Source organism: Canis aureus, chromosome 32, assembly GCF_053574225.1.
Source record: "Canis aureus isolate CA01 chromosome 32, VMU_Caureus_v.1.0, whole genome shotgun sequence".
Lineage (NCBI taxonomy): Eukaryota > Metazoa > Chordata > Mammalia > Carnivora > Canidae > Canis > Canis aureus.
Genome location: NC_135642.1, coordinates 15,321,212 through 15,338,921, shown reverse-complemented (window position 1 = coordinate 15,338,921; position 17,710 = coordinate 15,321,212). Strand labels below are relative to the sequence as shown.

Genomic DNA, 17,710 nt, shown 5'->3' with positions numbered 1-17,710 from the left:
ACTAAATTAAAAAGATATATGTACCCTTAAGTTCACTGCAGTATTACTTACAACAGTGAAGATATGCAAGCAACCTAAATATCCATTGATAGATGAATGGATAAAGAAGATGTGTGTGTGTGTGTGTGTGTGTGTGTGTTTATGCAATGGGATATTAGTCACAAAAAAAGAATGAGATCGTGCCTTTTGTGACAATATACATGGACCTAAAGGACATTTTGTTAAGTGAGGTTAAGTCAGAGAAAGACAAATAGCTTATGATTTCACTTAGATGGAATCTAAAAAACAAATAAATAAAAAAAGCAGAAACAGACTCTTAAATACAGAGAACGAACTGGTGGTTGCCAGAGGGATTCGCAGGAATGGGGGGAAACGGGCAAAATGAATGTAGGGGAATGGCAGATACAGGCTTCCAGTATTAGAATGAATATGGGAATAAAAAAGGATAAAACAAATAGCATAGAGAATATAGTCCATGGTATTATAATAGCATTGCATGGTGACAGATGGTAGCTATACTTATGGTGAACACAACATAATGTATAGAGTTGCTGAATCACTATCTAGTACACCTGAAACTAATGTAACATTGTGTATCAACTATACTTCAGTAAAATATAGTAATACAAAATAAAGCTTTCTGCATAAATTAAAAAGTAATGAGAGCAAACATTTAATGTGTCTGGCTGCATTCATTCTAACCACTTTATCTGCCTTAAGTCATTTAATCCTGTGATAAGGTTATCACGAGGTAGGTACTATTACTATCCCATTTTACAACTAACTTATCATGAGATAGGTACCATTACTATCCCATTTTACAGCTAAGGAAATTGAGGGACAAAGAGGTTAAATAACTTCCAAGGTCACACAAGTAGTTACAGAAGGCCTGTGATTCAAACTTAAGCAGTGTAGTTCTAAAGTTCCTATTTTATACCACTTCACTCATTCTGACTGGTATAATAATCATTCATATAGCATTTCAAAGAATCCAGAATATCATCTCAATCAATATGTAAACATATTAATATTTACCTCTTCAAAAATAGCCCTTGAAAAATCCCCACAGCGTAATGTGCCATCATAGCTCAGTGACAATATGTGAGCCGGATTGGCAGGTGAGAAGTAAAGACAGCTAACTGGCTGACTGTGGGGCTGAAAAACATAAACTCCATCTTCTTTTGACTGGTGAGTCTGTAAGAGAGTCGGGGGTGGGGAGAGAAACAAAAACTAGTGAAAAGTAGAACACTTTCTGTGATTAAACTATTTATGTCTGTATTACATTCAATCTTTTCTTAGTCTCATTCAGAAAATCAGAACTAAAAACTTTATATTATCATCAAATTATTTTTTCTGATTTTCAATTCAATAATATTGTCACATTTAACAGTTTCCAGCTTTTCGCAACTAGCAAACTAGTTTTTTCATAGTGCAGAAGGAAAAAAATTACTATTATGAAATCCTCAGGAAATGAGAAATCTACTCTTTATTTGATATACAGCATAATTCCCCTACTACTAAAAACAGTATCAACACCATTAACACTTTGTTTCCTCAGCATGAGTCTATAAATCAGTCTAAGCACAATTTTCATAAGGTATTTGGTCCTGACACAAAGTGATAATTTAAAAAAAAAAAAAACAAAGTGATAATTTAAAAAAGATTTTATCCCTGGGGCTCCTGAGTGACTCAGTTGGTTAAGCGATTCTTGATTTCAGCTCACGTCTTGATCTCAGTGTCATGAGTTCAAGCTCCATATTGGGCTCCACGCTGGGCATGAAGACTACTTAACAAAAAAATGTATCCCCTAAATACACCATGAAAGTGCATGTATTTCAATTCCACATTAATATTGTACTACTTCTAGGGATTATCCTTTCCACAACTGGATTACCAATTCCAAAATCATCACTTCTCAGATCTGGATAAGCTATATTCCTATGCCATATGTCATATTATGAACCCGAGTAACTATCATCTCCAAATCTGGCTTTTGGTTTTTCTTTTTCTTTTTTTTAATTTTATTTATTTATTCATGGGGGGGGGGGGCGGGCATGCTCCTTGCTGAACCACCCAGGTGTCCCTCCAAATCTGGCTTAATCTGCTCTGAAATACTCAAGCATTTTTGTTTTCTTCTTTTTTATTTTAAATTTAAACAAAAGAGTTTTTTAAAGGGAAAAGAAGGGAAAAAATTAAAATCATATACATTCCTCCTCCTACCCAGAGTTAACCACTGTTAATATCTTCACATACTTGTGTATAGAATTTATTTTTTAGTAAAACTAAACTCTCCGTTGTTACAAAAAAAAATTAAATACAGAAATGCAGAAAGACAATTATTAAAAATCACCCCAAATGCAAATTTAAATCCTAAAATTATCAAGATACTAAGGTATTATTATAGATATCTTTATATGTACTTTTATAGATAGAATGACACAGAAGAAATTTAGGGAAAAAAAAAGACCACACTATATATGCCATTTTTAATAGTATTAAATTTAACTACACTTCGGGACACCTGGGCGGTTCAGTGGTTGGGCCTCTGCCTTCAGCTCAAGGCATGATCCTGAGGTCCTGGGATCAAGTCCCACAACAGGCTCCCCGCAGGGAGCCTGCTTCTCCCTCTGCCTGTGTCTCTGCCTCTCTCTATATCTCTCTCATGAATGAATGAATGAATAAAACTTAAATAAAAAACTACACTTCAATGGGATGCCTAGGTGGCTCAATCAGTTAAACGTCTGCCTTCAGTTCAGGTCACGATCCCAGAGTCCTGGGATCAAGCCCCATGTCAGGCTCCCTGCTTCTCCCTCTCCTCCCCTGCTCATGCTGTCTCACTACCTCTGTCTCTCTCAAATACATTTTTTTTTATTTTAACTATGAGGGGGATCCCTGGGTGGCTCAGCAGTTAGGCACCTGCCTTTGGCCCAGGGCATGATCCTGGAGTCCCAGGATTGAGTTCCACGTTGGGCTTCCTGCATGGAGCCTGCTTCTCCTCTATCTGTCTCTGCCTCTCTTTCTCTCTGTGTCTTTTTTTTTTTAATTTTTATTTATTTATGATAGTCACAGAGAGAGAGAGAGAGAGAGAGGCAGAGACACAGGCAGAGGGAGAAGCAGGCTCCATGCACCGGGAGCCCGACGTGGGATTCGATCCCGGGTCTCCAGGATCGCGCCCTGGGCCAAAGGCAGGTGCTAAACCGCTGCGCCACCCAGGGATCCCTCTCTGTGTCTTTCATGAATAAATAAATAAAATCTTTTAAAAAAAATTTTAACTATGAGGTAATTTTTGAAGTTCAAGTACAGCTGACCCTTGTACAACATGGAGATTAAGGGCACCAACTCACCATGCAGTTGAAAATCCATGTGTAACTTCTGACTACCCAAAAACTTAACTACTAATATCCTGTTGACCAAAATCCTTAATAATAACATAAACAATTAGCACATTTTTGTACATTATCCATATTATATACTGTACTTTTACAATAGAGTAACAGAGTAAGCTAGAGAAAATAAATATTAATAAAATCATAAGGAAAACAAGATACACTTTACAGTACTGCATTGTGTTTTTAATACCATAAGTTTACAAGATAATCATCAGTCAGTACCTGTCAAAATTGTCTTATATGATACAAAACACTAGAGATATTACATATATTACTACTACTAAACATCAAAAATGAAAACATAATGTGAAAAAGAAATTCATATTTACTGACAGGTATAACAACTCATGTATTGATAATAAAGTGGCACCAATACTGCTTTATGATAGCCTAGTGTAATCAATACAATAGCTTCATAGTAGCCTAGCCTATACACTAATGAATGAATCCCTATAAAATTTTTATAGGGTACCATATTAGTCATATCCACAATGCAGTACTGAAACACTATTACATTTTTTTAAAAAACCACTAACTTGTGATGATAGACTGATATAAAGTTTCTTCAATTATAAGAGAGAAAGTATACTGTAGGACAATGTAATTCTTTGAAAGCAAAATTATAAAACAGTAAGAAAGCTAAAGCATTATTAATTTTATATTTAATATTACTCACCTTATGCCTATGTAAGGATAGGCTATCTACTTCCATACAATTCTTGCATATCCTGTCCTACACAATGACTACTTAGGCAATGAGGATAATGACACAAATGTCTCATATATTTCTTGCTATATAGTTACTAAATTTTCACATGTAGGCAGACACATATACCAGATATAAATTTATTAACTGTACAGCAGGATGATTATTTACTAAGTGGAATGTTTCATTCCAAAGGTCTTTGTCCTCACTGGCTGAGGATAATAAGGGCTGGGGCTTGCTGTCTCAGGAGTGACAGCAGCAGAGGAGATGGAGAAGGCAGAAGGGGAGGCAGAAGAAACAGGCACAGTAAGTGTAACTTTATGGAGTACATCATAATTTCTGTCTTTTTGTTTTTTCATTTCTCTAAAAATGTTTCTATCCATATAATACCAATCCTTCTTCCACCATTTGCTTTAGTTGCAGTGCCCATACCTAGAAAGGTACACGTCATAAAAGAAATCAAAAGCAGTCTTAAATAATCAGAATGTTTCTGCCAGATTGTCTAATGTCAATTTTTCTAACACTGCTTCATCATCTGGCATCATCAGAAGCATTCCTCTCCATCAAGCACTCTTAATTCCTCTGGTGGGGAGTCTCTTAGCTCTTGAATTCCTCTAAGATATCCTGAAACCCTTCATCCCCACCATTTTTTTTTTTGCTATAATCACAATCTCTTTCATGATTTCCTTGTCTCTGTCATAAATCCTGTGAAGCCATGTACAACACCTGGACAGTTTTCTCCAGCAGGAATTTATTCTCCCAGGCCTGATTGCTTTCATGGCTTTTTCTAGAACAACAATGGCATCTTCAATGGTGTTATCTTTCCAGACTTGCATGATGTTTTCTCTACTGAGGTTCTCTTCCATCTCATTGACAACCTTTTCTATAGCATATCATGTGCAATAAGCCTTAAAAGTCCTTAATGACCACCTGATCTGAAGGCTGAAGTAGGGACACCATGTTTGGAGGCAACACTTTCAGGCCTTCAGTGTTGAACTCATGGGGTTCTGGATAGCCAGGGGCATTGTTTTGTTTTATTTTTTTTTTAATTTATTTATGATAGGCACACAGAGAGAGAGAGAGAGAGAGAGGCAGAGACACAGGCAGAGGGAGAAGCAGGCTCCATGCACCGGGAGCCCGACGTGGGATTCGATCCCGGATCTCCAGGATCGCGCCCTGGGCCAAAGGCAGGCGCTAAACCACTGTGCCACCCAGGGATCCCGGCTTTTCTCAATTTTGTAAACACCAAAAGCAATCCATGCAGAATTATATCTACAGTGAATAGAATTCAGCATCCATTTGTGACTCATAAAAAAAAAAAATGAATGGGATCATCCTAAGCAGACCCCTGAGAAGATATTTTCCAGCTTGGAAACTTTATTTTAAACATAATTAGAGGGACACCTGGATGGCTCAGTCAGTTAAGTGTCTGCCTTCGGTCAGGTCATGATCCCAGAGTCCTGGGATGGAGCCCCATGTCAGGTTCCCAGCTCAGTTGGGAATCTGCTTCTCCCTCTCCCTCTGCCTTCTCCACTTGTGCGCACACGCACTCTAATTAATTAAATTAACTAATTAATTAATTCTTTTTAAAGATTAACATAGTTAGAAAACCGAGAACTTCATGTGATCTTTTCATATATATGTTTAAAAGTTTAACAGTTTCCTGGCAATTAACTTATGCTCAGATGACTAAAAATATTCAAATTAAAAATGTTAAAGTTCTAGAAAGCCAACTAAAATTTCTCGATTTCTAAAATTTGAAAGCACAAAGTACAAAACTATAAATCTCAAGTAACATCTAAAAACACATGGCTCTAAGCTCTTCTCCTGTATATTGTTTCAGTCAAACTTTATTATCTTCAGGGGTACCTGGATGGCTTGGTCAGTTAAGCATCTGCCTTCAGCTCAGGTCATGATTCTAGGGTCCTAGGACAGAGCTCCACATGGGGCTCACTGCTAAGCAGGGAGCCTGCTTTTCCCTCTCCCTCTTTTGCCTCCCCTGCTTGTGTTCTCGCTCTCTCTCAAATTACTAAATAAAACCTTTAAGAAAAAAAAACTATTATCTTCAAAAAATTAATAACTTACCAAATCCCAAAGTCCAACTTGCCCAGATTTGGCCCCAGCTGCTACCAAAGTTCTAATTTCTGATGGGTGGAGAGCCACAGAGAATACTGAGCCTTTGGTAACTTTACGAACAGTATCTTCATTAATGACCATGCCATTTAAATTAGCTTTATAGCTGAGAAAAAAGTTAAATTTCAGAAGTAAAACCAATCAGTAATCAAAATAACTAAAAAGATGATTCAAAAAAGAGATAGTACATAGTCAACCTCCTAGTAACCAAAGAAATTAAACAATGGGATACTATTTTTTTACTCATAAAAGGTAGCAGGTTGCATTTAAACATATACATTCATTAACAGTGCTAGTGGCACAGTAAATTTATATAAGATTTTCAGAAAAAAAAAAAGATTTTAGAAAACAATTCAACAATGTATACTAAAAGCCACAAAATGTCCGCCATATTTGACTCATTAATATCACTTCAGGAATCTATCCTAAAGAATTAACCCAGTATCACACGTATACACTTATACATAAACACACATATAACTAAATACACAACTAACCACACTAAATTGACAATTCCAACTACCAACAGAGTAACAAAAGTTTAAATAAATATCACCTATTAAATGAGATTGTATGCAATATTCAATAAATTTAAAGACTAATAACATATTAATATTTTTCACTATATTACAGAAAAAGCATAATGCAAATTTATATATACATTAGAAAACAATAAACTAAAAATGTACATGGATTCATTCATTTACTAAATAATGAGTGAATATATAGTATGCACCAGGCACTGGTTTTGGTTACTGAGACAAAATCTCTGCATTTATGAAGCTTATATCATAATGGTATTGCATACCTGAAAGGACACATATAAAAACAACAGTTGTTACGGTGGAAATATTACAGATAATTTCTTCAACTAATTTTCAAAACTTCCAGGGATGGTATATAGTCTTTACAATTTAAAGACTGAAGAAAACATAAAACAAAGGCAAGGGATTTTAACTCACCTTTTAATATTAGGTAAGTCCTTCTCAGTATTTTTACCACTTGTCTAAAACAATGAAAAAGACCAAATACTAAATTAATATATGTACTGAAACTTCCTTAACAGATAATTCTAAAAGCTGTAAGCCCTCCCAAGTGATACCTTGCTCACTTCTGCCCAAGTCTGTAGAAATCTTTTAAATAGCTCACTGTCAGCATCTTGATTTTCAGGAGTCATTTCTAAAGGCCCAGGAGGTAACATAGGCTGATATAAAAAATAAGAAAATAAAGAATAAAATGAGAAATAAAACAGATTGATTGTTTCTCTGCCCTAGAATGTAAATTTTTCACTACTTTACTTTCACTACCAACAATATAGGTGACACATCATTAGCACTCCAAAACAGTTGCTCAATTGCCAGATATATCCTGTACACTAATGACACATATTACCCCATTTAATCATCACAATCATTCAGTGAATGAGATACTACATTTTAAAGAGATTGTAATGAAACTTAGAGAAGTTACCTTGTCCAAAGTTATACTGCCAAGAACAGGAACTGCTGGGAATTGATTCAGATCAGTTCAATTTCATTACTCAGAGTAAAATTATTCTATGCTAGTGTTTTTTAAATCACACATTGTCAGCCATGGATCATAAAATCTTTTCAGGGACCCCTGGGTGGCTCAGTGGTTGAGCTCTGCCTTCAGCTCAGGGCATGATCCCTGGGCCCCAGGATCGAGTCTCACATCAGGCTCCCCTTAGGGAGCCTGCTTCTCCTTCTGCCTATGTCTCTGCCTTTCTCTCTGTGTTTCTCATGAATAAATAAATTTTAAAAATAAATAAAATCTTTTCAATATATCACAACCAGCAATGTTTTAATGAATAAGAATAGAAAATACAAAAAGTACATCACATGCAATAAGTGTAAGTATCATTTCACAAGTATTGATCTTCAGCTATGTGGCATTAATGAGCTCAATGTAAATATATTTATCATGGGTAGAGGCTTCAAAAAAACTGAAAAGCTACTCTTCCTAAGCACTTTAATTTGCAATTAGCTCCCAAAGCACCAGTCTAATTAATGCTATACTCCAATTTATAATTAAGCACTTAGATATGATATTAAAAACAGTGGGTGCTCTTGAATAAGAAGTATAATTATCATCTTATTTAGACAATAAACTTGGTAAATAAAACTCTTTCTATTCACTGATAGTACGAAGTTATACTACAGCAAGAGGCTATCACCATTATCACATACTATGCACTATTAATTACATTAATACTACCATTTATTGATTACTCACTCACCCCTTAACACAGTATAAGGAACTTTATAGATACTATTTCAATTAACTCCCACAACACCTCTTTGAGGTTTCTATAATGCTGCCACTTTAAATATGGGGAAACTGGGGCTCAGAAAGGTTAAGTAATTTGTCCATAATTCCACAGCAGGTAAGCCTGCAGAAAAACAGAATCCAAACTAATCTTTACACTTTGAAATCCTACTCAGTAATCTAGAAACAGTCAAGTATTATATTAACAAAGTACAAATTAAGCATAATTTAGTGACCTTTTAATCTAGTTTCAAACATTTCAAATTTTTCAGTAGTATATTGAGTAATATACTGTTTTTACCCTTTCTTACATTTTCATCTTCTATTAATGTCGGCTGGGTTGGAGTTGCTGGTAAAGACACTCCTGAAGGATCTACTTTTAGTAGTCTCATTGACCTTCTACATCCAGTCTCATTTTCTCTCTTCTTAGGCTTTTTCCTAAAGGAATGGGAAAAAATTCGTTATATGAGTTATATGAATTTATTAAGGAGAGAACTTCCAGGAATGTACCTCACAGATATACTCACATTACAAGGATGTATATACATAACCACATTGATCTTAGTTGAACATTTATGATATTTCCATGCTTTTAAATAAAATCATAAATGTTCCATCAGGGTGAGGTAAGAGGTGTTACAATAAATTATGGCATACATCTCTAACAGAATAATATATAACCATTAAAAGAATGAAATAGATCTCTGCATGCTGATATGACATGAACTCTAAGATAGAAGAAGCAAAAACAAGGTCCAGCACATGTTGAATATGCTTCCATTTGTTTTTTTAGAAAAGGGTTATGTACACACATACATTTGTACATGCTAAGATTACCTATGGAAGAATATACATGAATCTATTAACAGTGGTTTCTTCTAGAGAGAAGGCCTGGAGAACTAAGATCTAAAATAAAAAAGATATTTAAATGTTTCACTGCATTTCTTTCCATACAGTTTACTTTTTAAAATCATATACATGCCCTACCTACTTTTTAATGTACTACTTTTTCATTTTAAAAAAGTAGTTCAAAACTTTCAATTTCCAGTTCCACATATAAGGAACTTGAAATTCACCACTCTTTCTTTTCAAGTTAAAAGGTAAATAGATTAAAAAATCAGTAACTCTTCTCGGATCCTTAAGAGAGGCAAGAACACAGTATGAACTGCTAGCCTCAACACTGGAGAAATAGACAAATATAGAGTCATGGCTTACTGAAATGGAAAGTGAAGAACAAAAACCACAATAGGAACAAATGCCAAGGTAGGAAAACTATAACTGACCAGTTACTGGAGACTCAGTCAGCATGGACAAGTTAAACACTCCATAGTGGTCCACATAAAAACGTGCAGCAACTTTGTTCACAACTGTCAAAACTGGGAAGCAGCCAAGATGTCTTCCACTTACTGAATAGATAAACTATAGCATATCCAAACAATGGGATATTGTTTAGCACTAAAAAGAAACAAGCTATCAAGCCATGAAAGACAAGGAGAAACCTTAAATGCATATTACTAAGAGAAAGAAATATAAAAAGGCTACATACTGTATGATCTGAAATACAGGACATTCTATTAAAGGCAAAACTATAAATACAGACAATAAAAAGATAAGTGCCCAGTTGAAGGTGGTAAGGTGATGAACAGAGAGAACACAGAAAATTTTTAGGGTGGTAAAAATGACGGATATATGTCATTATACATTTGTACAAAGCCGCACAATGTACAAGAGTGAACTCTAAGGCAAACTATGGACTTTAGGGGATTATGATGTATCAGAGTAGATTCATCCTTATTAATAAATGTACCACTGTGCTGAATGATGTTGATAACGGGGAAGGTTATGCATATGTAGGAGTAGAGGAATATACAGGAAACCTCTGTACCCTCCTATCAGTTTTGTTATAAAAAAGAAACTACTCTAAAAAAAATAAAAAGAAAAAAAAGGAAGTCTTAAAAAAAAAAACCCTCAAGTGGGACTCACCCCACTATTTTGTGAGATTTACATCTGGAAACTCAACTAGGTCTTCAGTAAGTATCAGAGAAAAATCCCCTCATGCTTCCCACAGTAGGAGGGGGAAAAGGACCATTTTGAAATACACCAGAGCACTTTGTTCTTCTTAACAAGGTGTGCTCTCTGGAGAACTACTTAACCAGAGCCTGCCCTGCCAAGGTATTATCAGAACTTAACCTGAGAAAAAGGAAATACCCAACTCCAGCCCACACTTAATCATCCTCTCCCACCTATTGTGGGGAGGAAAGAAACTAAAACACTCGTGAAGTTCACTATCCAAAGACAAAGCCTCCTTTAAAAGAGTGAGACCTAATCACAGGACTATAGAACAGCTTTCTCTCCCCTTTGACACATTACTAAAGGCCTATTTACAACAGTTCCTTTTTCCTGGTACATCATGTCCAGTTATCAAGAAAAAAATTACAAGGCACAATGAAAGACAACACAATTTAAAGAGACACAGCAAACTTCAGAACCAGACATGGCAGGAATATTGGAATTATCAGAACAGAAATTTAAACTTTTTCTAAAATTTTTCATTTATTTGAAAGAATGAGAGAGAGCATAAGTAGGGGGAGGGGCAGAGGGAGAGGTAGAGAGACAAGGAGACTCCTCGCTGAGTGCAGAGCCCAATGTGGGGCTTGATGCCAGGATCCTGAGATCGTGACCTGCGCAGAAGTTAAATCCTTAACCAACTAAGTCACCTAGGCACCCTCATCAGAACAGGAATTGAAAACAATTATAATTAATATGCAAAAAAAATTAATATGCTAAGGGCTCTAATGGATAAATTAAACACAATCTAAGAACAGATAGTCAACATAAGAAGAGAGATGGAAATCCAAAGAAAGAACCAAAAAGAAATGCTAGAAATCAAAAACACTAAGAGAAATGAAGAATGCCTTTGATGAGATTAGTAGATAAGACACTGCTAAGGAAAGAATACCGGAGTTTAAGGATATCTCCATAGGAACCTTAAAACTGAAAACCAACGAGAAAAAAGACTGAAAAAAAAAAACCCTGAGTATCCAAGAGTTGTGGGATAACTACAAAAGGTGTAACATACACATAATGGGAATGCCAGAAGGATAAGTAAAAGGGAAAAACACAAGATATATTTGAAAAATAGTAACCAAGAATACCTCCAAATAAATGTCAGATACCAAAGCACAGATGCAAAGAGCTCAGAGTACATCAAGCAAAAAAACTACACCTAGGCCATTCATTTCCAAACTACAGAAAATCAAAGAGAAAGGAAAAATCCTGAAAGACACCAGAAGGAAAAAAAGCACCTTAGTAGGCAAACAAGATAAGAACTACATCCATCCTTTCGTAAACTATGCAATCCAGAGTGGAGTTGAGAGAGGCACCTGGCAAGCTCAGTCGGTGAAGCATGCAACTCTTGATCCTGCAGTCATCAATTTGAGCCCCACACTGGGCATAGAGGTTACTTAAAAAATAAATATATAAATAAATAAACAGAATTTGTTGCCAGTATATGTGCCTTACAAGAAATGTTTAAAGTACTTTAAAGAGAAGAATAACAGGGGATCCCTGGGTGGCTCGGCAGTTTAGCACCTGCCTTGAGCCCAGGGTGTGATCCTGGAGTCCCAGGATCAAGTCCACATCGGGCTCCCTGCATGGAGCCTGCTTCTCCCTCTGCCTGTGTCTCTGCCTCTCCCTCTCTCTGTGTCTCTCATGAATAAATAAATAAGTAAAATCTTTTTAAAATAAGAGAGAGAGGAATAACATAGATCAGAAACTCAGATCCACAAAAAGAAAGGAAGAGCATCAAAGAAGGAATAAATAAAGGAAAAAAAATTATTTTTCTCATTCTTAACAACAGCTAGCTCAAAATAATATCAACAACGTATCTGGTTACGTACACTTATGTATATATCTTATGCATACCTGTATATATTCACCTACATATATATATATACACACTTATGTTTGTTTATACATGTGAAATGAATGACAACAATGATACAAGGGACAAGAAAGGAGAATTAGGATTATTTTGTTATGGGATCCCTGGGTGGCGCAGCGGTTTGGCGCCTGCCTTTGGCCCAGGGCGCGATCCTGGAGACCCGGGATCGAATCCCACATCGGGCTCCTGGTGCATGGAGCCTGCTTCTTCCTCTGCCTGTGTCTCTGCCTCTCTCTCTCTCTCTCTCTGTGACTATCATAAATAAATAAAAATTAAAAAAAAAAAAAAGGATTATTTTGTTATTAAAAGGTACTCACTATACCCCACTCACACTGTGAAGTTGTTTATTATTAGGTGAAAGTGGACTTGCGTTAGCTATATATATATATATATATATATATATATATAGTAAACTATACAATATATATATATATAGTATATATATATATAGTAAACTCTAGGGCATTCACATAAAAAAAAGGTGGAGGGAAGTATAACTGATATCCTAAGAAAGGAAAGAAAATGATATCACATAAAATGTTTCAGGCACCTGGGTGGCTTGTCAGTTAAGCATCTGACTTTGGCTTAGGTCATGATCCCAGGGTCCGGGGATCAAGCCCCAAGTTGGGCTCCCTGCTCAGCAGGGTGTCTGTTTCTCTCTCTGCCCCTCCCCTCACTTGCTTGCTCTTGCTCTCTCTGTCTCTCTCTCGCAGATAAATAAAATCTTTAAAGGTTTTTTTTTAATTTTTATTTATTTATGATAGTCACACAGAGAGAGAGAGAGAGAGGCAGAGACACAGGCAGAGGGAGAAGCGGACTCCATGCACCAGGAGCCCGACGTGGGATTCGATCCCGGGTCTCCAGGATCGTGCCCTGGGCGAAAGGCAGGCGCTAAACCGCTGCGCCACCCAGGGATCCCCAAATAAAATCTTTAAAAAAAAAAAGTTTAGTTAAAACCATAAAAGGCAGAAAAAGAGTAGAGGCAAAAATAGGAACAAAAAACAAGGGCAATAAGCAGAAAATATTAACAAATACAACAGATAGAAATACAAATATATCAATAACCACATAAACAAATATGGTAGATAATTAACCAAATTTATCAATACTCACTTTGAATATCAGTGGTCTAAGTGCACCATTAAAACAGATTGTCAGAATTGATCAAATACAATACCAAACATATGTTGCTGTAAGAAACCTACTTTAGATATAAAGATACAAAGAGGGCAGCCGGGTGGCTCAGTGGTTTAGTGCCACCTTCAGCCCAAGACATGATCCTGGAGACCCAGGATTGAGTCCCACGTCAGGCTCCCTGAATGGAGCCTGCTTCTCTCTCTGCCTGTGTCTCTGCCTCTCTCTCTCTCTCTGTGTCTCCCATGAATTAATAAATAAAATCTCTAAAAAAATAAAGATACAAAGATTAAAAGTAAATGAATGGAGAAAAATACACCATGCTAACACAAATCCAAAGAAAGCAGAAGTAGCTACATTAATTTCAGACAGAGCAGACTTCAAAGCAAAGGAAGTTATCATAGAGGGACGCCTAGGTGGCTCAGCGGTTGAGCATCTGCCTGATGCATGCTCAGGGCATGCATGCTCGGGGCATGGTCCCTGGTCACACGATGGGAGTCCTGCATCAGGCTCCCTGCAGGGAGCCTGCTTCTCCCTCTGCCTCTCTCTCTGTGTCTCTCATTAATAAATAAGTAAATAAAATATTTTTTTTAAAAAAAAGGAGAATTTTTTTAATTAAAATTTAAAAAAAGGAAAGTTATTATAAAGAAGGGCATTACATAATGATGAAGGAACGATGAAGGGGAGTCAATTCTCCAAGACAACATAATACAATACACCTAACAACAGAGCACCAAACTATGTAAGGTAAAAACTAATAGAGTTACAAAAATAGGTAGCTCTACTATTTTAGTCAGAGACTTCAACATTCCCCTGTCAGAAATGGAGAGAGCCAGCAGGTGGCAAAATCAGCAAGGCACAGTTGAACTCGACACACCATCCATGAAGTAGATATAACCAATATCCATATACCAGTTCATTCAAAAACAGAATACACATTTCTCTCAAACTTAGAATATTCACCAAGGTAGACCACATTCTAGACCATAAAACACACCTTAACAAACTTAAAAGAATAGAAATTTGAAAAGAAATTCATACAATGTTTGCTCTCAGAACACAACCATATTAAACTAGAAATCAATGAGAAAGATACATGGAAAATCCAAAATATATACAGATTAAAAACACACTTCTAATAAACCATGAAATACTACTCAGCCATCAAAAAATGAAATTTGTCATTTGCAACAACATGGATGGAACTAGAGGATATTATCCTAAGTGAAATAAGTAAAAAAAGACAATTATCATATCTCATTCACATGTGGAATTTAATAAACAAAACAGAGGATCATAGAGGAAGAGAGTAAAAAATAAAAGAGGATGAAATCAGGGAGACAAACCATAAGAGATTCTGAATCATAGGAAACAAACTGAAGGTCGCTGAAGGAGAGAGGAGTGAGGGTACAGGGTAACTGAGTGATGAACATTAAGGAGAGCACGTGACATAACGGGCACAGGGTATTATATAAGACTGATGAATCACCTCTACTCAGAAATCAATAATAGATTTTATGTTAATTGACTTAATTTAAATAAAATTTTAAAAATAAATAACACATGGATCAAAGAAGGAATCTCAAGAGGACATAATGTTTCTAACTAAATTAAAATGAAAATACAACCTCATAAAATTGTGGGATGTGAGGAAAGCAGTGTTTAGAGGGTAATTTATAATAGTAAATGCATACATTAGGAAAGAAGGTCAAAAATCAGCTAAGTTTCGAACTTAGGAAACTAGAAAAAGAAGAGCAAATTAATCCAAAGTAAAGAGAAGAAAAAAATAATAAAAATTAAGCAGATAAATAAAATTGAAAACAAGAAATCACCAGGGGCAGGGAAGGGGGGTAGATCAATAAAGCCAAAAGTCAGTTCTTCCAAAAAACCATTAAAATCTGGGGCACCTAGGTGGCTCAGTTGGTTAAGCGTCTGACTCTCCATTTCAGCTCAGGTCATGATAGCACAGTCATGAGATCAAGACTCATGTCCAATTCTACGCAAAGTGTGAAGTCTGCTTGAGATTCTCTCTCCCTCTGCCCCTCTCCCTGGCTCGTGCTTGGTATCTTCTCTTTCTCTCTCTCAAATAAATAAAACATATTTTTTTAAAAAACCAATGAGGGGTGTCTGGTGGCTCAGTCAGTTAAGCATCTGTCTTTGGCTCAGGTCATGATCCCAGGGTCCTGGGATCAAGTTCCGCATTGGACTCCCTGCTTAGCAGGGATCCTGCTTCTCTCTCTCCCTCTGCCTGCTATCCCCCCTGCTTGTGCTATCTCTTTCTCTCTGTCAAATAAATAAATAAATAAATAAATAAATAAATAAATAAACAAACAAACAAACAAACTTAAAAAGCCAGTAAAATTAATAAGCCTCTAGCAAGGCTAACTATGAAAAAAAATTATCAATATCAGAAAGGAAAGATGGGTCTTACTACAGATCCTATGGACATTAAAAAGATAATAAAGAAATGATATGGACTCTATGCCAACATATTTGATGACCTAGATGAAATGGACAATTCCTTGAAAGACACAACTGTCACAATCTGAATTTGAAATAGATAATCTGGGCAGCCCGGGTGGCTCAGCAGTTTAGTGCCGCCTTCAGCCCAGAGCCTGATCCTGGAGACCCAGGATCGAGTCCCATGTCGGGCTCCCTGAATGGAGCCTGCTTCTCCCTCTGCCTGTGTCTCTGCCTCTCTCTTTCTCATGAATAAATAAAATCAGAAGGAAGGAAGGAAGGAAGGAAGGAAGGAAGGAAGGAAGGAAGGAAGGAAGGAAGGAAGGAAGGAAGGAAGAAGAAAGAAAGAAAGAAAGAAAGAAAGAAAGAAAGAAAGAAAGAAAGAAAGAAAGAAAAGAAAGAAGGAAGGAAGGAAGGAAGGAAGGAAGGAAGGAAGGAAGGAAGGAAGGAAAGAAAGAAAGAAAGAAAGAAAGAAAGAAAGAAAGAAAGAAAGAAGAAAGGAGGGAGGGAGGGAGAGAGGGAGGGAGGGAGGGAAGAAAGGAAAAAGAAAGGAAAGAAAGAAAGAAGGAAAGAAAAAAAGAAAGAAAGAAAAGAAAAAAAGGAAAAGGAAAGAAAAGAAAAGAAAGAAGAAAAAAGAAAAGAAAAGAAGAAAAGAAAAGAAAAGAAAAGAAAAGAAAAGAAAAGAAAAGAAAAGAAAAGAAAAGAAAAGAAAAGAAAAGAAAAGAAAAAAAAGAAAAGAAAGATAATCTGAGGATGTCTGGGTGGCTCAGCAGCTGAGTGTCTGCCTTTGGATCAGGGCATGACCCCGGGATCAGTCCCAGGATAGAGTCCTGCATCAGGCTCCCTACAGGGAGCCTGCTTCTCCCTCTGCCTGTTTCTCTGCCTCTCATGAATAAATAAGTAAAATCTTAAAAAAAAAAAAAAATAAGAAAAGAAATAGATAATCTGAATAGGCTTACACCTATTAAAGAAATTATTATCATTAATCAATCAACTTCCAAAATAGAAAGCACCAGGCTGACATAAGTTCACCGGTGAATTTTACCAAACATTTAAGAAAGAAATCATATCAATTCTCTACAATGTCTTTTAGAGGATAGAAGCAGAGAGAATATTACCTACCTAATTCTATGAGGCCAGCATTACCTAATAATAAAACTAAAGACATTTAAAAACAGAGAACTACAGACCAATAATGTCTCATGAGCAGATGCAAAACTCTCAACAAAATATTAGTACACTGAACCCAACAATATACAAAAAGTACTAAACCAAGTGGGATATATTTGAGGTATGTAAGACTGGTTCAACATTCAAAAATGTCTTAATGTAGCCTATTGAAAATCATTCAAAGTAATCCATCACATCAATAGGCTAAAAAAGCAAAATCATGTGATCCTACTTTCATGATAAAAATATCAGTAAACTAGAGGGGAACCTTCTCAACTTGATAAAGTATCTACAGAAAACCTATAGCTAATGTCATACTTAAATGGTGAGAAACACCAAGCTTTCCCACCAAGATCAGGTACAGGCAAGAATGTCCTTTCTCCCCATTCCTTTTCAGCACTATGCTGATACAGTAAGACAAGAAAAAGAAACAAAGGGTACGCAGATTTGGAAGAAAAAATAAAACTATATTTGTTCAAGAGTTTCCAA

General features: G+C 36.2%; 1 protein-coding gene across 3 annotated transcripts in view; it reads right to left on the bottom strand.

The window, feature by feature from the left end:
- The window catches only part of WDR76 (WD repeat domain 76), a 51,955-nt gene that overhangs the window by 14,146 nt on the left and 20,099 nt on the right, over window positions 1-17,710 (bottom strand). For all 3 annotated transcript variants that reach the window (XM_077880880.1, XM_077880878.1, XM_077880879.1), the window contains 5 exons: window positions 8,826-8,952; window positions 7,331-7,432; window positions 7,191-7,234; window positions 6,181-6,334; window positions 1,036-1,194 (listed from right to left, as the gene is read on the bottom strand). In XM_077880880.1, the coding sequence (XP_077737006.1) occupies window positions 1,036-1,194; window positions 6,181-6,334; window positions 7,191-7,234; window positions 7,331-7,432; window positions 8,826-8,952 (586 nt within the window). The remainder of the gene's footprint in view (window positions 1-1,035; window positions 1,195-6,180; window positions 6,335-7,190; window positions 7,235-7,330; window positions 7,433-8,825; window positions 8,953-17,710) is intronic.